General features: G+C 40.0%; 1 protein-coding gene and 1 long non-coding RNA gene across 2 annotated transcripts in view; both read right to left on the bottom strand.

The window, feature by feature from the left end:
• LOC306845790 (uncharacterized protein) overlaps positions 1-20168 on the bottom strand; it is a gene marked incomplete at both ends in the record, with an annotated part of 34997 nt that overhangs the window by 7298 nt on the left and 7531 nt on the right. The window contains 5 exons of the mRNA XM_079378772.1: positions 508-822; positions 1924-1974; positions 2198-2263; positions 2362-2457; positions 2765-2871. Of these exons, the coding sequence (XP_079234898.1) occupies positions 508-822; positions 1924-1974; positions 2198-2263; positions 2362-2457; positions 2765-2871 (635 nt within the window). The remainder of the gene's footprint in view (positions 1-507; positions 823-1923; positions 1975-2197; positions 2264-2361; positions 2458-2764; positions 2872-20168) is intronic.
• Positions 9168-10577, bottom strand: LOC306846673. Its single transcript, XR_013782096.1, has 3 exons — positions 10512-10577; positions 10287-10324; positions 9168-9307 (listed from the first exon to the last, which is right to left on the bottom strand). It is a non-coding gene; the product is annotated as an uncharacterized lncRNA (long non-coding RNA).

Genomic DNA, 20168 nt, shown 5'->3' with positions numbered 1-20168 from the left:
AATTATGCCAGAATTGTAATTTTTGGGTGAACTATCTCTTTTAATGTGTTTACTCATATTGCATTCTTGTTTTAAATAAGTATTGTACTAAATGAGTTTTGCTTCTGATACTTAGCGTTCTTATTGAGTAATTTATGGCATTAGTTCTTGATTTACATCTTTAGTCACTACATATAGACTTTCTTTCTTTATTTTAAATTGCTTAATTAAGAATTAGAAGAAGCCTTCAGCTACAAAAAGGGAAGTATTAGAAATGCTAAGAGCCTTACTTGAACTCAAATTGCGGGGTTTAAAGGCATGTCATCATTTAGAAGAATTTGATCACATTTGATCAAGTGTTTTTTTGAACATTGAGCAGTGAGTGTACTGGAATTTCAAAGAAGTCCTTGATGTACTGTACAAGTTGAGATAAATTTGTTTGTGACTAGCTAAAAGCTCAAAATGCATAAACCAACACAGTGCATCTGAGGCTGTAACTCAGGCTGTAAAAAAACAGCACACTCTTACCATCCTCATATTCCACTGCCTCCTCTTCCTCTCTCTCAGCTATACTTCCTCTCTCGGAGTATCTGTCCATTTCTCTTTCCTCTGCTTCATTCTCCTCCTCCGCTGGACCTGAAGATGAAGTGCAGCTTAGATCAATGAAGTCTTTAGATGGATGAGGATTACCGGAGTTCTCAGAACTAGCGATGTGAAGCACTTTACCTGACTGAAATATCCCAGGGTACTTTGTGCTCTGGATATTGCTGCTCTGAGAACCATTAACTAGCACCAACTCATTGGTGGAGTTACTCACAGTCTCATTCAGTGTACCATTAACTCCTGAAACACAAAGAGTAAAAGAGGGAGGTATTTTATATGAAATGTGACCCTAGACCACAAAACAGTCTCAAGTCGCTGGGGTATATTTGTAGCAATAGCCAAAAATACATTGTTTGGGCCAAAATTATCCATTTTTCTTTTATGCCAAAATCATTAGGATATTAAGTAAAGATGTTCCATGAAGATACTTTGTAAATTTCCTACCATAAATATATTAAAACTTAATTTTTGATTAGTAATATGCATTGCTAAGGACTTAATTTGGACAACTTTAAAGGTGATTTTCTCAGTATTTAGATTTTTTTGCAGCCTCAGATTCCAGACTTTCAATTTCGGCCAAATATTGTCCTATACTAACAAACCTTACATCAATGGAAAGCTTATTTATTCAGCTTTCAAATGATATATAAATCTCAATTTCGAAAAATTGACACTTAAGACTGGTTTTGGGGTCCAGGGTCACTTATCCTTAAGAACAGAGTGCATCTTGTTCACTAATAATTGCTTAAGGTTTCTCATGTACTATTCTTATGCAAAATTACAGCTGGATTTTCATCTTGTATCTTATTTATTATAATATTTCTACACAGTAAAAACTGTAATATTGTGAAATATTATTACAATTTAAAATAACTATTTTCAATTTGGACATATTTTAAAATGTAATGTATTCCTGTGATGCAAAGCTGAATTTTCAGCAGCCTTTATTCTAGTCTTTAGTGTCACATGGTCCTTCAGAAATCATTCATATGCTGATCAGGTGCTCAAGAAACATTGTTCTGCTGAAAGTTGTGCTGCTTCATATTTTTGTGGAAACCATGATTCAGAAGATTTTTCAATGAATAGAAAGATAAAAAAACTGCATTTATTTGAATTAGAAATATTTCATAACATAGTCTACTGTCTCTTTTGATCAATTTAATTCACCATTGCTAATTTCCTATAAAAAAAATCACAAAAAAAACAAAAGGTTTTATATAGCTATTTATAAATGTATATAACATGTATATGTAATTTTATAATTATTAAAAACTATTATATTTATTTATGTTTATTGGTATATTTGTTTATATTAAAAGATTTTATATTTTTGTGCATTACCATAGAACATGATCTCCATGTCGATGTCTGATGGAGAAAGCTCCACCCTGTCTGAGACACAAACCACACTGTTAGATGATCAGCCGCGTAACTAAATCTCTCTCTCTCATTCTCATTCTCATGTTTCTATCATTTCCCCCAAACATGTTTTGAAATGGCTGGGGTTTTATATTATACTGTATAAAGCACATTTTAAAAGCAACAAAGTGCTTTACAGCTATAGAACAAATAAAAAAAAAAAACAATGAACTAATGTGGGTCTAAGCAGCCTCACCTGTTCCATTGACCATATCACTAGTATAGGTATCATTATCAGGTAGATCCATCACAAAGGGAGAGTCTGAAGGGAACATAAAAGAGAGATGAAAATTATGAGAATGTTCTTATGCTTTCATGTAATATACTGTTACTGTAAATGTCTGTGCTGTGATTTGTTACCTCCAACCTGTTTTGTGACTGGATGGTTGGAGCTGATGCAGTTTATAACCATCCGATCACAATGACAGAATCCTTCCTCACAGAAATCCAACATATCTGCAAATGTTGGATACAGAATTGAGGTCAACCAACTGTTTTCTCCACTTAATAGATGCAACTTAATCATGTCATCTAAATACTATACACTCTTAAAAATTATGGTGCTTGAAAGGTTCTTCACAGCGATGCCATAGGAGATCCATTTTTGCTTCCACAAAGAACCGTTCAGTCAAAGGTTCTTTAAAGAACCATCTCTTTCACTGCAGCGCACTATAAGCATATTTTTATCCCTTAGTTGGAAATAACTTCCTTTAAGGCTCTTTGAAAAGCAAAAACCTGGCATGTTTTGAAAATATGTGTGTACCACAGCTGGAGTTGTAGCTGCAGGTGTAGTTGTTGTATGTTGGTATCCTCCGACTGCAGTTTCTCTCCTTTAGCTCTTGAGAACATCTCCAGTGGGTAAAACAACACCTGCAACACAATCACAATCATTTTCATTTATTTGTGTATTTTTATATACAAGCCTACACCCAGCAGGCACCGGACGTCAATATGACGTCAGATTGACGTTGGACCCCAACGTCGGAGAGACGTTGTATTTTGGTTGAAAGTGAAAATCGGGTTGACGTCAGAACCCAACGTCAGATTGACGTCAGAACCCAACGTCAGATTGACGTCGGAACCCAACGTCAGATTGACGTCGGAACCCAACGTCGGAGAGACGTTGTATTTTGGTTGAAAGTGAAAATCGGGTTGACGTCAGAACCCAACGTCAGATTGACGTCAGAACCCAACGTCGGAGAGACGTTGTATTTTGGTTGAAAGTGAAAATCGGGTTGACGTCAGAACCCAACGTCAAATTGACGTCAGAACCCAACGTCAGATTGACGTCGGAACCCAACGTCAGATTGATGTCAATCTCCGACGTTGGACAGACGTTGTATTTTGGTTGAAAATGAAAATCGGGTTGACGTCAGAACCCAACGTCAGATTGACGTCAATCTCCGACGTTGGACAGACGTTGCATTTTGGTTGAAAATGAAAATCGGGTTGACGTCAGAACCCAACGTCAGATTGACGTCAATCTCCGACGTTGGACAGACGTTGCATTTTGGTTGAAAATGAAAATCGGGTTGACGTCAGAACCCAACGTCAGATTGACGTCAATCTCCGACGTTGGACAGACGTTGCATTTTGGTTGAAAATGAAAATCGGGTTGACGTCAGAACCCAACGTCAGAATGATGTCAGAACCCAACGTCAGATTGACGTCAATCTCCAACGTTGGACAGACGTTGTATTTTGGTTGAAAATGAAAATCGGGTTGACGTCAGAACCCAACGTCAGATTGACGTCAATCTCCAACGTTGGACAGACGTTGCATTTTGGTTGAAAATGAAAATCGGGTTGACGTCAGAACCCAACGTCAGAATGATGTCAGAACCCAACGTCAGATTGACGTCAATCTCCAACGTTGGACAGACGTTGTATTTTGGTTGAAAATGAAAATCGGGTTGACGTCAGAACCCAACGTCAGATTGACGTCAATCTCCAACGTTGGACAGACGTTGCATTTTGGTTGAAAATGAAAATCGGGTTGACGTCAGAACCCAACGTCAGGCTGATGTCAGAACCCAACGTCAGATTGACGTCAATCTCCGACGTTGGACAGACGTTGTATTTTGGTTGAAAATGAAAATCGGGTTGACGTCAGAATCCAACGTCAGACTGATGTCAAAACCCAACGTCAAATTGACGTCAATCTCCGACGTTGGACAGACGTTGTATTTTGGTTGAAAATGAAAATCGGGTTGACGTCAGAACCCAACGTCAGATTGATGTCAGAACCCAACGTCAGAACCCAACGTTGGACAGACGTTGTATTTTGGTTGAAAATGAAAATCAGGTTGACGTCAGAACCCAACGTCAGAATGATGTCAGAACCCAACGTCAGATTGACGTCAATCTCCAACGTTGGACAGACGTTGTATTTTGGTTGAAAATGAAAATCGGGTTGACGTCAGAATCCAACGTCAGATTGACGTCAATCTCCAACGTTGGACAGACGTTGCATTTTGGTTGAAAATGAAAATCGGGTTGACGTCAGAACCCAACGTCAGGCTGATGTCAGAACCCAACGTCAGATTGACGTCAATCTCCGACGTTGGACAGACGTTGTATTTTGGTTGAAAATGAAAATTGGGTTGACGTCAGAATCCAACGTCAGACTGATGTCAAAACCCAACGTCAAATTGACGTCAATCTCCGACGTTGGACAGACGTTGTATTTTGGTTGAAAATGAAAATCGGGTTGACGTCAGAACCCAACGTCAGATTGATGTCAGAACCCAACGTTGGACAGACGTTGTATTTTGGTTGAAAATGAAAATCAGGTTGACGTCAGAACCCAACGTCAGATTGACGTCAGAACCCAACGTTGGACAGACGTTGTATTTTGGTTGAAAATGAAAATCAGGTTGACGTCAGAACCCAACGTCAAATTGATGTCAGAACCCAACGTCAGAACCCAACGTTGGACAGATGTTGTATTTTGGGTGAAAATGAAAAATGCAACATCTATCCAACATTAGAGGTTGAGGTCAATCTTACATTAAGTTCTGATGTCAACCTGATTTTTGTCAGCCTCCAACAGTGGACAAACACTGCATTACATCCCTATCGAAACTGGCCATTACCACATTTGTTATCAACCTGTGAATACAAAAGGAAGAGGAGTTAAATGTCCAAATAATTAATTATACATAACACATTATGAACCGCTTGTTATAGTTTGTGTTAGGTTTGTCATATCTAATGTAGATGTCACATTGGTTGTACTGTGGTGCTAGATGGAAGATCATGGGCCCACCCAAATTGCTATGCTTTTATCTTCTGAAGACAAAACTGATATTGCGAAACCTAAAACCTTCCTGGTGTTAATGCTAAAAGGCAGTGAGGAAAAATCTCTAATCATTCACTTGGGTCTGTTGTATGTACACAAAAGTGAGAGAACAAACAACTGACTGAGCAAATTATGACTCTTATATGGTACCAAAAGCAATGTTTTGGGATATTTCACAGTATGAGTTCAGTAATATCAGCAGTCTGTCATTATTTTGTAAGTTGGCAATATTAGCACACATTTGCAAACAAGGCTTGACATTAACATAGAATCATCCCGTATTTAAGGCATATGAATGGTATTCCACATTACATCGATATGAGCGTGGTTTGTCCCATTTTTTTATTTACTTCAGTTTTATGTTTTTTGTTTGGCAACCGTTACTGCCAGTCATTTGACCGTTTCTTTATTTTTTTAACAGTGTAAAACTTACTTTATGGATTTTTTACTGACCAATTAAATAAAGTGATATCACTAAACCGTGTACAGAGGAACACTGTCCTTTCACAGATTTTCCTAGATTATTATGATCAAACGCATTCAATAAAGTGCTAAAAGTAAAATACTAGCCTAAACGTTCTACAGAGAAACACTTCTTATTTTACAGCTTATTAAAAAACAAAAAATTATAGTGTTAAAGGATGCTGACAATTGTAAATTAATAAAAGTTTTATTTTGAAAGACAAAATACAAAGTCTCTACATATACTGTACAAAACTGAAAATGCAATCATTCAGTTTTTGAAGTAAAACAGTGCAAATTTGAAAGGAAATACATTTCAAATACATTTCAACATTTAAAATACTGCACCAATTAACAGAACAGTTTGATGAGAAGTTAATGAGTTGAATTAAATATTCTCAGCACAAGAAATACAAAACATCTACAAGTTTCAAACGACTATTAATTCTAAAGGCTGGATTACACTACATGACTTTTCAAATCTGAACAGATTTTTAAAACACTAGGCATCATACATACAGTCAGGTCCATAAATATTGGGACATCGACACAATTCTAACATTTTTGGCTCTATACACCACCACAATGGATTTCAAATGAAACGAACAAGATGTGCTTTAACTGCACACTGTCAGCTTTAATTTGAGGGTATTTACATCCAAATCAGGTGAACGGTGTAGGAATTACAACAGTTTGCATATGTGCCTCCCACTTGTTAAGGGACCAAAAGTAATGGGACAATTGGCTTCTCAGCTGTTCCATGGCCAGGTGTGTGTTACTCCCTCACTATCCCAATTACAAGGAGCAGATAAAATGTCCAGAGTTAATTTCAAGTGTGCTATTTGCATTTGGAATCTGTTGCTGTCAACTGTCAAGATGAGATCCAAAGAGCTGTCACTATCAGTGAAGCAAGCCATCATTAGGCTGAAAAAACAAAACAAACCCATCAGAGAGATGGCAAAAACATTAGGCGTGGCCAAAACAACTGTTTGGAACATTCTTAAAAAGAAGGAACGCACCGGTGAGTTCAGCAACACCAAAAGACCCGGAAGACCACGGAAAACAACTGTGGTGGATGACCAAAGAATTCTTTCCCTGGTGAAGAAAACACCCTTCACAACAGTTGGCCAGATCAAGAACACTCTCCAGGAGGTAGGTGTATGTGTGTCAAAGTCAACAATCAAGAGAAGACTTCACCAGAGTGAATACAGAGGGTTCACCACAAGATGTAAACCATTGGTGAGCCTCAAAAACAGGAAGGCCAGATTAGAGTTTGCCAAACGGCATCGAAAAAAGCCTTCACAGTTCTGGAACAACATCCTATGGACAGATGAGACCAAGATCAACTTGTACCAGAGTGATGGGAAGAGAAGAGTATGGAGAAGGAAAGGAACTGCTCATGATCCGAAGCATACCACCTCATCAGTGAAGCATGGTGGTGGTAGTGTCATGGCGTTGGCATGTATGGCTGCCAGTGGAACTGGTTCTCTTGTATTTATTGATGATGTGACTGCTGACAAAAGCAGCAGGATGAATTCTGAAGTGTTTCGGGCAATATTATCTGCTCATATTCAGCCAAATGCTTCAGAACTCACTGGACGGCGCTTCACAGTGCAGATGGACAATGACCCAAAGCATACTGCAAAAGCAACCAAAGAGTTTTTGAAGGGAAAGAAGTGGACTGTTATGCAATGGCCAAGTCAATCACCTGACCTGAATCCGATTGAGCATCCATTTCACTTGCTGAAGACCAAACTGAAGGGAAAATGCCCCAAGAACAAGCAGGAACTGAAGACGGTTGCAGTAGAGGCCTGGCAGAGCATCACCAGGGATGAAACCCAGCGTCTGGTGATGTCTATGCATTCCAGACTTCAGGCTGTAATTGACTGCAAAGGATTTGCAACCAAGTATTAAAAAGTGAAAGTTTGATTTGATTATTATTCTGTCCCATTACTTTTGGTCCCTTAACAAGTGGGAGGCACATATACAAACTGTTGTAATTCCTACACCGTTCACCTGATTTGGATGTAAATACCCTCAAATTAAAGCTGACAGTCTGCAGTTAAAGCACATCTTGTTCGTTTCATTTGAAATCCATTGTGGTGGTGTATAGAGCCAAAAATGTTAGAATTGTGTTGATGTCCCAATATTTATGGACCTGGCTATATACTGACTTTGTAAATCGTGACAAAGGAAAACTGGGCATCATACACAACATGACCGAGGATCATACACTACCAGACTTTAAAGTTGTTCCGAGCACAACAAACTCACTCAGAAACATGAGCCTTGGAGACGCGTGACAAATGGAAACAATATACGTTCTAAAATCGGCTGAAAATATCAAACATTTTTGATATCCTCCAACTGGATAGAATCTGAGTCTGAAGCTAAAAAACCGGAGTCTGTGACTATCAAATCTACAGACTGGCTCTGACTTTCGGCAACTAGTGTCAACTTCTCCAGACTGTAAATTGGCGGAAAATCAGGACAAAAAACGTGTAGTGTATTCCAGGCCTAATTATATATGATGCCCAGCTTTCCTTTGTCATTATTTACAAAATCGGTAAGTGTATGATGCCTGGTGATTTAAAAATCTGTTCAGATTTTTAAAAGTCGTGTAGTGTATTCCAGGCTTAAAGGGATACTCCACCCCAAAATGAAAATTGTCATTAATCACTTACCCCCATGTTGTTCCAAGCCTGTAAAAGCTTCATTCATCTTCGGAACACAATTTAAGATATTTTGGATGAAACCCGGGAGGCTTGTGTCTGTCCCATTGACTGCCAAGTAAATTACACTGTCAAGGTCCAGAAAAGTATGAAACACATTGTCAGAATATGTTATGTAATGTTATGAAGCGATGAGAATACTTTTTATATAGAAATACAACAAAAATAATGACTTTATTCAACAATTAGGCACCGTAACGTCTCCTCTGCATCAGCACAGCGCCATTTTGGAGATTATGCCCTGGACGCAAAACACATACACTCTTCTGTATCAGCCTTGACACAGGGATGCGCTGTTTCATCCAAAATATCTTAAATTGTATTCAGAAGACGAACAAAGCTTTTATGGGTTTGGAACGACATGGTGGTAATTGATTAATGACAAAATTTTCATTTTGGGGTGGAGTATCTCTTTAAAACTGTTTCATTATTCAGATGTAAATTTGTGTAAACAAATTTCCTGAAGAGGAATTCTTGAGAAGCAATTGAAAAAATTAGGGTTAGTATCATAATTTTTTTATTTTAAAAAGATTGTGCAGGGAACTGTACTTTAGCTTGTATTATCCCAATCAGGTTTATAGTGTTTTTATCAATATTCTATTGACCCTTTTGGGCTCCAATATAGCTCTGATAATATATGTGGAAAAAAATTACATTGTATTTTAATCCTGAATACTAGCTACACAAGTGTAATAAAAAGTAAAATCAAAACATACAAATAAAGGTCCATGATTCTGCACCAGAAGTGACAGACACAGTAGATAAAGAGCAGTCCTCCAAATCTGAAGTAATCAGCTGGATCCTTGCTGCATCTGGGGGTTAAATAAATGCAAAAAAAAAGACAACAGATTTATTGAAAAGTCCTTAAAAAGGAGGATTCCATTTGTGTACCTTTTCTTTAAACAACATTTGACATTATGAGATATTCTGACTAATTTAATTATTTAGCTGTGACCTAATGGTTAGAGAGGCAGACTTGTAGTCTGAAGGTCATGGGTTCGAGTCTCAGTCCTGGCAGGAAACCCACTAGTGTAAACAGGGCTTGAGGTACCCTTGAGCAAGTTACAAGTTAAACCTACTTGTAATTATAAACACATTTACATTTAGCAGACGCTTTTATCCAAAGCGGCTTACATTGCATTCAAGTTACAGTTTCTACATTTTTATCAGCTCTTGCTTTCCCTGGGAATCGAACCCATGATCTTGGCGTTGCTAGCGCCATGCTCTACTATTTGAGCTACAGGAAATACAAATAAAGAAATGAGTATTCACAACAAATAACTTTTCCCAGATGTAAAAAATGGCAATTAGTACACTAAAAAAAATAAATATAATATTTTTATCAATTGCTAAAATGCTAATACCTGTATATTTATAACTAATAAAATTATTAATCTGTTTACACTGCTTTTCTATCACACGTCGGTGATGTCTAACAAATGTACTTGAGGAGATCATTAAATTACTCAAGTATCTTCATACTTCATCCACCTTATTCCTAAACGCAGAAGTAAGCCTATGGGCGAGACTTCAAGTTCATTAGCCTTAAATAACAATAACAACATGCAGTAAATAGTAAAACTGTTTGTATTACAAACCAGTGTGTTCATAATTAAGATAATACACTAAAATAATATGGTATGACAAACCAATTTGCAATATCAAGCAGCAAAACGAGCAGTTCTGTATAGCTAAAAAAGTAAAAATATCTGGAAGCAAGACCCATAAAATCTATAAATGGGCCATTTTTATGTGAAGAATAAGGTGAATATGATGTCATCATTTACTCACTTATGTCTTTTCCAACCTGCATAACTGACTTTTTTTTTCTGTGGAACACAAAAGAAGATTAAAAAAGACATGAGGGTTAGAAAATGATGAGGGAGTTTTGATTTTGAGTGAGCTAAACTCAAGAATTAAGTTTGAATCAGAGTGGTGCCTTGGTGCAGAGTTTGCCTGCTTTGCCCATGTTCACATATAACGGCACATGATCATTAAAGTATTATGAATACTCACTTTTACAGAAGATCATATGGCAGAAGATTTTCAATCCCAAAACCTCTGGACCATGAGAGGGGAAACACACACACACACACACACACACACACACACACACGAATATTTAACAGGTTTAATAAAACAATAGTAATTGTTGACTTACTGACAGAGACAGACAGGCTTACAAAAAGTTTGGCTAACGTTACTCACCAGCTTTATACAAACACTTAGCAGTAAGTTGGATCCGAAAGCATGGTTTACATAGTATTCTTAAGGTGGTTTCATGATCTCTCTGTTGAACTCAGTTGTTCATGTTCCAGAGTGAGACATTTTATTTGACAATAAAATAACAATATTGTTATTTTTACTATTTCATTCTGTTATTAAAAATAAGATCAGCAAAAGGCGGCCTTCAGTACTTAACTCATATTAAGGTCCAGCTCCCGCTATTTATTCTGTCATTCATGTATATGTATCTATTACATAAACCTCCAGAACTTGTAGTACTAACGCTACGCGGATATATTTACATTTCGCGATATAAAAACAACAACAACGAGTCACTTTTAATCATTCCCAAGACATTGTCACACAGCCTTATCTGGACAGTATTAAAACATAATAACAAAACACAGAAACAGATTATGTCATCGCGATTATCATATCACTTTAACAGTAACAAAAAAACAATTATAAGAGGTACTTACCTTCTGTGTTTCCATTATGTGTCCATAGCCATTGTGTCTGTGTTCTCAATCGACACCGCATAACTCAAAATCGGTCAAAATAATAACTCATCTGTCAGATATGAGACAATCATGTGAAAGCCATTCCTAGAGCACTGAACGGAGCAGGACTGCAGATAAACAGAGCTGCAGTAACGACTGAGGTGAACTTTCAAATCTGAGCGGGAGGAGGCGTGCCCTGCTGTCATTGGTCAGATTCCTGGATGACATTCAGATTAACCAATCACGAACAAAGCAACATAGAGAGACGTCAAACAACTTTGTAACTGTAGAAAAAAATGTTTTAAACAAAAGATAGCAAATATGTATTGATTTTTTTTTTTTTAGGCTGTTACATGTAAGTAATTGGTAAAATTGTGTTTTCACTTATGCTCACAACCAGGGGCAAGCACATCTGTGCCATTCACTATTCACCTATAATTTCCATATGAATTTATAGTTAAAATAGGGTTAGGTTTAGGAGTACAGAGAAGGTGTGTACACGTCTGGCTATACTTGTAAATTACAGTTTCATTCACATGACCAATGATGACCCTTTTGAACTTTAACAAATCCCTTGCCTCAACTGTATAACCACTCTTATGCCTAAATGCAGCTGTGCCTACAACTGTGGCATTTTCTATATCTGACCCTTTGCTGTAAGTGTTACACCACCTGTTGGTTTAGGTTTATTCCTTTGTCCACAGTAACACTTACTAAAAACACTGTCATAATTGCAACATTTGTCTACAGATTACACTGTTGACTGCAGTGGCAATGCTGTTACAGCATTCGTGGTATGGGAAAATGTAAACGAAATGTTGATGTGCGACTAATTCAACAATAATTGAGGCCTATGATAATGAATGTACTCTTATTCATTTCATCACTGTATTGCTTGCAACAGCAAATGACTCCGTGGTTATGCAGTCACCTCACAGCAAGGTGTTTCCATAACGCAGACATGCACATTTGACAAATTGAGGATTCTACATTTTCCATATTTAAATGTATGTTTTCTACAAATTGCATGGAATGTATGCATTCCAGTCCTCTCAGACCCTTTTCTCTATGCTCTTGTTTTTTTCTCATTTCAAATTTCTCAGTAGATATAGGGTTTCTCTCACACAAATAACAAATGTATACTCTGATCAGATAACATACCAATATTTTTCGATGGCTGTATGACGTGATTGTGAAGTCAACATCTAATGATGTTAGAGTTTGACACTGAGTGAGCATTACCAATATGATGTCTAGGAGACGTTGGGTTTTGGTTGCCATACCTGACGACTGTATATGAGTATTTGACATCAATATGAACCTGGCTTAAGATGTTGGCTTGACGTTGGATTTTGGTTATTTTTTGCCACAACCTAATACTAACTATAGATCAACGTCAAATTATGTTATAATTTGACGTTGTGTGGACGTTACCATTATGACGTCTAGGCGACGTTGGGTTTTGGTTGCCATACCTGACGACTCTATATCAGTATTTGACGTCAATATGACGTTGGCTTAAGAAGTTGGCTCGACGTTGGATTTTGGTTAGTTAATGCCACAACCTAAAAACAACGTCAAATGATGTTAGAATCTGACGTTGTGTGGACGTTACCATTATGACGTCTAGGTGACGTTGGGTTTTGGTTGCCATACCTGATGACTGTATATCAGTATTTGACGTCCGTATGACGTTGGCTTGAGACGTTGGCTCGACGTTGGATTTTGGTTAGTTAATGCCACAACCTAAAAACAACTGAAGATCAACATCAAATGATGTTAGAATCTGACGTTGTGTGGACGTTACCATTATGACGTCTAGGCGACGTTGAGTTTTGGATGCCATACCTGACGACTGTATATCAGTATTTGACGTCAATATGACGTTGGCTTAAGACGTTGGCTCGACGTTGGATTTTGGTTAGTTAATGCCACAACCTAAAAACAACTGAAGATCAACGTCAAATGATTTTATAATCTGACGTTGTCTGGACGTTACCATTATGACGTCTAGGCGACGTTGAGTTTTGGATGCCATACCCAACGAATGTATATCAGTATTTGACGTCAATATGACGTTGGCTTTAGACGTTGGCTCGACGTTGGATTTTGGTTAGTTAATGCCACAACCTAAAAACAACTGAAGATCAACGTCAAATGATTTTATAATCTGATGTTGTCTGGACGTTACCATTATGACGTCTAGGCGACGTTGAGTTTTGGATGCCATACCCAACGAATGTATATCAGTATTTGACGTCAATATGACGTTGGCTTTAGACGTTGGCTCGACGTTGGATTTTGGTTAGTTAATGCCACAACCTAAAAACAACGTCAAATGATGTTAGAATCTGACGTTGTGTGGACGTTACCATCATGACGTCTAGCCGACGTTGGGTTTTGGTTGCCATACCTGACGACTCTATATCAGTATTTGACGTCAATATGACGTTGGCTTAAGAAGTTGGCTCGACGTTGGATTTTGGTTAGTTAATGCCACAACCTAAAAACAACGTCAAATGATGTTAGAATCTGACGTTGTGTGGACGTTACCATTATGACGTCTAGGTGACGTTGGGTTTTGGTTGCCATACCTGATGACTGTATATCAGTATTTGACGTCCGTATGACGTTGGCTTGAGACGTTGGCTCGACGTTGGATTTTGGTTAGTTAATGCCACAACCTAAAAACAACTGAAGATCAACATCAAATGATGTTAGAATCTGACGTTGTGTGGACGTTACCATTATGACGTCTAGGCGACGTTGAGTTTTGGATGCCATACCTGACGACTGTATATCAGTATTTGACGTCAATATGACGTTGGCTTAAGACGTTGGCTCGACGTTGGATTTTGGTTAGTTAATGCCACAACCTAAAAACAACTGAAGATCAACGTCAAATGATTTTATAATCTGACGTTGTCTGGACGTTACCATTATGACGTCTAGGCGACGTTGAGTTTTGGATGCCATACCCAACGAATGTATATCAGTATTTGACGTCAATATGACGTTGGCTTTAGACGTTGGCTCGACGTTGGATTTTGGTTAGTTAATGCCACAACCTAAAAACAACGTCAAATGATGTTAGAATCTGACGTTGTGTGGACGTTACCATTATGACGTCTAGCCGACGTTGGGTTTTGGTTGCCATACCTGACCACTGTATATCAGTATTTGACGTCAATATGACGTTGGCTTTAGACGTTGGCTCGACGTTGGATTTTGGTTAGTTAATGCCACAACCTAAAAACAACGTCAAATGATGTTAGAATCTGACGTTGTGTGGACGTTACCATTATGACGTCTAGCCGACGTTGGGTTTTGGTTGCCATACCTGACCACTGTATATCAGTATTTGACGTCAATATGACGTTGGCTTTAGACGTTGGCTCGACGTTGGATTTTGGTTAGTTAATGCCACAACCTAAAAACAACGTCAAATGATGTTAGAATCTGACGTTGTGTGGACGTTACCATTATGACGTCTAGCCGACGTTGGGTTTTGGTTGCCATACCTGACGACTGTATATCAGTATTTGACGTCAATATGACGTTGGCTTAAGACGTTGGCTCGACGTTGGATTTTGGTTAGTTAATGCCACAACCTAAAAACAACGTCAAATGATGTTAGAATCTGACGTTGTGTGGACGTTACCATTATGACGTCTAGCCGACGTTGGGTTTTGGTTGCCATACCTGACCACTGTACATCAGTATTTGACGTCAATATGACGTTGGCTTTAGACGTTGGCTCGACGTTGGATTTTGGTTAGTTAATGCCACAACCTAAAAACAACGTCAAATGATGTTAGAATCTGACGTTGTGTGGACGTTACTGTAGAAAGGGAACTGTATTGCACTAATTACTAATACGATGCCAACCGTTTCAGAGGGTCGATTACCACATCTTGATGTCCAATGACTACGAGAGTAATGAAGAGCAGGTAGACTTACTATGTTGTACTATTTTACTTTAATAAGGTTGAATAACAAATCAAATACAATGTGTACATATGTACAGTCAAAGGATCACATAAATGTAAATAAAATGTACATATGAAGAGCGTAGGCCTACGCAAAATAATAAACAAATACACAATGAATTATTTCAACAGAGTTGAATTTCAAGGATACAGCTGGTCTGTGATTCGTCAGTGAAAATAATTATTACAAGAGTCCGTGTTAGTCTCTTCGAAATGCAACCTATCAGTGATGTGAAGCTGTCGTCTCAGACCCTCAGATGAATCCTCTGTGACAATAAATGCAAGTAGACCTAGGATGTGTATCACTCGATGTATGACTCTCAAATGTGGTTCTACAATAAACAAATAAGGTAATCAGTAACAGAAAATTGTATAGATATGCCATTAACACGGCAGACCCGCTGAGATGTTACAACTCTATAATGGTTGATTACGTATGCCATTATTAACATACACACAATCAGGTAACCACACTCTCGCATAACATAAATTATAATGTAGCAGCCATACATCAAGCTGAACAGTGAATACGTGACAATAATAATATAATGAATACTCAAATGTAACTCACAATCTTCAATGACGCACATTCAAGAATCGTCACCAAGGAAACTTCAGCACGAAGTTTAATACCATCCGTTGCCAATGAAGACCACAAAGATTCTTTCCTGCAGTTCACAAAGTGAAGGCGCTGCAGAAAGAGATTTTAATTGGTCTTATATTACTGCCTTTCAGGGAAGATTGCAGGACTTGAACTTCCCTCAGGATCCAAACCGAAAAAACGATCCGCTCTCGCGCGCGCGCTGAGGTAAGCCACGCCTCCACATTCAAATCAATGACCAACATAATAGCGGCACAGCCCTTATAATAAATGAACATAAACTGAACATGGGCTTTTTTACAGCCGCCCCCAAATTTGGTAGACAAATTTGCCTGTAGTAAATCTATTATTGTGTATAATCTGAGCCCTGCGGTACATCGGGTAATCTAATCAATCGGGCAACTGGTCGAGTGTAAGTATGATCTTTCACTTTAACAACAGCAGTTCTAACTCTACCATCAGAGCTAGGGATGATGGATGAAACAGTACCAACTCGCCAGAGCGCTCTCGGTGACTGCTCGTCAGCTATAAGGACTACAGTTCCAACTGTAAGGTTCTCTCTCTCTCGATTCCATTTCTGACGTGACTGTAGGGTAGGCAGAAAGTCATGCACGAAATGCTTCCAGAAGTGATCACTGAGAATCTGGCTGTGTCTCCATCTCTTCCGGCTGAGCAGATCAGACTCAGGATAGACCACCTGAGGTAATGAGGAGTCAGGCCGCCCCATCAGCAATGAATTCGGAGTCACAGGATCTGGATCAGCCACATCACTGGAGACATACCCCAAAGGTCTTGAATTTAAGATGCCTTCAACCTCTACTAATACTGTCCTCAAAACCTCTTCAGTGACAATCTGAGCACCCAGGGTGGTCCGTAGGGCTGTTTTCACAGACCTCACTTCTCTTTCCCAGGAGCCCCCAAAGTGAGGAGCACTGGGGGGATTAAAGCGAAACCTGATCTGTTCTTTGGCTAGTTGTTCTCTGATAGTGGGTTGTATCTGACTGAAAGCTTCTTCCAATTCACGACTCCCACCTTTGAAATTGGTTCCCTGGTCAGATAAAAGCTCATAGGGCTTTCCCCTACGTGAAATAAAGCGTCTGAGGGACAACAAGAATGAATCAGTGTCCATATGAGCAAGTAGATCAAGGTGAACCGCTCGAGTGGTGAGACATTTATAGAGAATACCCCATCTTTTTTCTGTACGACGACCCACCTTTATTGTAAAGGGACCAAAACAATCAACCCCAGTGGAATAAAAGGGAGGTTTGAATAACCTAAGGCTGGAAGGTGGAATGTCTGCCATCCTTGGAATTTCTGGTTGAGCCCTCCACTTTTGGCACTCAGGGCAGTAACGCTGATGTTTCTTAACTGCCTCTCTCCCTCGTAAAATCCAGAACTTCCGTCGTAGTTCGCCGAACACCCGACCAGGACCAGGGTGAAGTAGTTGAGTGTCATAGTGCTTAATGAGGAGTTTCACCACTGGATGAGTCGGAGATAAAACCACAGGATGTAGAACATCTTTGGCCAAGCTGTCACATCTTCTAAGTCTGCCACCAACTCTGATCAGGTTGGAATCTTTGTCATACTCAGGTGCAAGTCCTATCAGCCGACTGCTGGTTGGGAGTGCCTTTCCTTCCTTGAGCAAGGCAAATTCTTCAGGGAAGTCTTGCATTTGACAATGTTTCAGAAGAGTCAATTCTGCATCATGGAATTCATCTGCATCGGGTGGTTCTCTACTACCAGCCGCCCCATGCAGGGACTGCACTGTGGCTTCTAATAGCTCTTGATAGCTATTGAATTGATGGTAGTCTGGAAGGGCAGGTGTTGCAGTCTCGCTAATCAATCCACTGAATACAGGTCTCTTAAGCTCCTGACTATCATCGAGGGTTTGACCTTCAGGTGCCTTTGGCCAATTGCAGCTGGATTGCATCAAGAAGGCTGGACCCTTCCTCCAGCGAGTGTCTTGAGCCAGTTGAGTCAATGCCAAACCTCGTGTGATGTCATCAGCGGGATTAGTTGACGAATCAACGTAGCGCCAGGATTTTGGATCAGACAACTCTTGTATTTCACAGACTCTGACTCCAACAAATACTTTGTACCTGCAAGAATCAGATTGCAGCCACGTGAGGACTGTGGTAGAATCGGACCAATACATAACGTTGTGGATGTCTAAGGTCAGCTCTTTCTTCAATACAGCACCCAACTGTGCTCCTGTCATTGCAGCACAAAGTTCTAAGCGTGCGATGGAGAGCTGCTTCTTTGGCGCGACTCTGGATCTTGCGGCCAAAAAGGCTACCTCGATATTGTTCTGATCGTCCTCGGTACTTAAGTACGCAACAGAGCCATAAGCTTTCTCAGAAGCATCGCAGAATACATGAATACTGCGGCTCTTGACTGCATTCTGTATGCTGGAGCTGTAACATCTGGGTTGAGATATCTCTGATAGCTGAGGGAGCTCATTCTCCCATTGTTGCCAAGCAGTCAGTAACTCAGCAGGAAGGCAAGGGTCATCCCAGCCTCGTTTTTTGCCCCAGAGCAATTGCACAATGATCTTAGCCCTTGTAGTGAAAGGAATCAGATACCCAAGGGGATCGTATTGCTTTGCGAGTGTGCGGTAAATCTTACGCATAGTGGTTTCACCTTCCTCTTTCTGGTATGGTTTGTAGCACAAAGTATCAGATTTGCAGTGCCATATCAGTCCGAGGGTACGCTCTTGAGGATTGGCTGTCTCTTGGTTAATCCAGATCTCACTGCTCTTTGATTTTAGCTCAGACGGGAAGTGGTTAATGACTGTAGGAACATTACTGGCCCATTGTCGCAACTCAAATCCACCCTCCATTAGTTGGTGCTGTAATCTGTGTACTAGTTTCTCGGCCTGTTCTTCGTTTGGTACACTTTTTAGACAGTTGTCTACATAAAAACTGTGTTCAACAGTTTGACGCACCTCATCTGTTGGTTCAAGGTAATTCCCTACTTGCAACTGAAGGGCAAATGTAGCACAACAGGGGCTACAGGTGGTTCCAAAGGGCAAAACTTCCCACTGATAGATTGTTGGAGGCTCAGCAGTATTGCCATTACGCCACAGAAATCGGAGGAAAGGCTTGTCCTCATCAAGGAGACGGACTTGATGAAACATGCCTCGCACATCGCTACAAACAGCTACAGGGTGCTCCCTGAAGCGGAGGAGAACTCCCAACAAGCTTGCCCCGAGAGTAGGCCCAGGTAAGAGATACTCATTCAGAGACTGGCCTTGGAACTCAAAGGAGCAATTGAATACAATACGGTCCTTACCATTATGATGGACCATATGGTGTGGTATGTACCACGAATGAGGACTCAATTCACACTCCTTGGATGATAGTGGGGAGACGTAGCCTGCCTGCAGCAACTTCTGAATTTCAGCATTATAAGTGGCGGCCCTTTGTGGTTCTCTGGATAACCGTCTCTCCGTGCTACATAGGAGAGCCAGGACAGCTTCCTTTGGTGCATTCAACGGGGGAAGTGACTCTTTCCAGAGTAATGGGGTAGCGTATCGATTGACTCCATCCACACTAACTCTGATGGTCTTTTCTTCCAGAATGCGGATGGCTTCTGAATCTTGACGCGAGCGTGTGACCACCTTATCGGATCGATAAGGCAAAACGTCCAGTTTCCACAGCTTTTCAACCTGGTTAAAGAGGTCAGAATCTGGTGTCACACAAGAAACAAAGAGACATTCCTGTGGCTGAAGACAAGGGCGAAGAAACCTTGATGGACCTTGCAATGTCCACCCAAGTCTCGTATGCACAGCTGCTGGTCCACCTTTGGGCCCCAATATCACTGGCTCCACCGGCGTGATCAAATGTGGGTAGTCTGAACCGATAAGCACTAATGGTTGAGCTTGATTGATATCGTCCAAGGGAAGGTCTCTAAGATAGCGATACTTTTGCTGCAGGTCAGTGATGGGATAAGTATGCTGGACAAGACCTAGGTCCTTGGCTGTAAAGGCTCCATGAATTTGAAATGATCTGTCAGGTTGCGAAGCTGGAGCTATAGAAAAGGACACCGAACTTCCCCGTATGGTGTGAACCTCATGCCTCACAGTACGAAGAGCTAGATCTTCAACTGTACCTTGAAGGCCCAAACGCTGAGCGGCCTCATGCAGCAGAATCGTTCGCTCTGAACCGTCGTCCAGTACAGCGTAGGTCTCTAGCGACTTGTCTCCATTCTGAATCACAACTCGACTCAATTTAAGTAACACCTGCTTTCCGCTTGTAGAACGGTCAAGATACAAGGTCTGAGAAGTGGAACTCACGGGACCTATGCCCTCTGACTCTTTGATGTTGCCTTTCCCACTTGAATCTGTGCTGGCATTAAC

This window comes from Barbus barbus, assembly GCF_936440315.1.
Source record: "Barbus barbus genome assembly, chromosome: 26".
NCBI lineage: Eukaryota > Metazoa > Chordata > Actinopteri > Cypriniformes > Cyprinidae > Barbus > Barbus barbus.
Note: the sequence above shows the minus strand (reverse complement) of the source record. Positions and strands in the feature narration are given on the sequence as shown.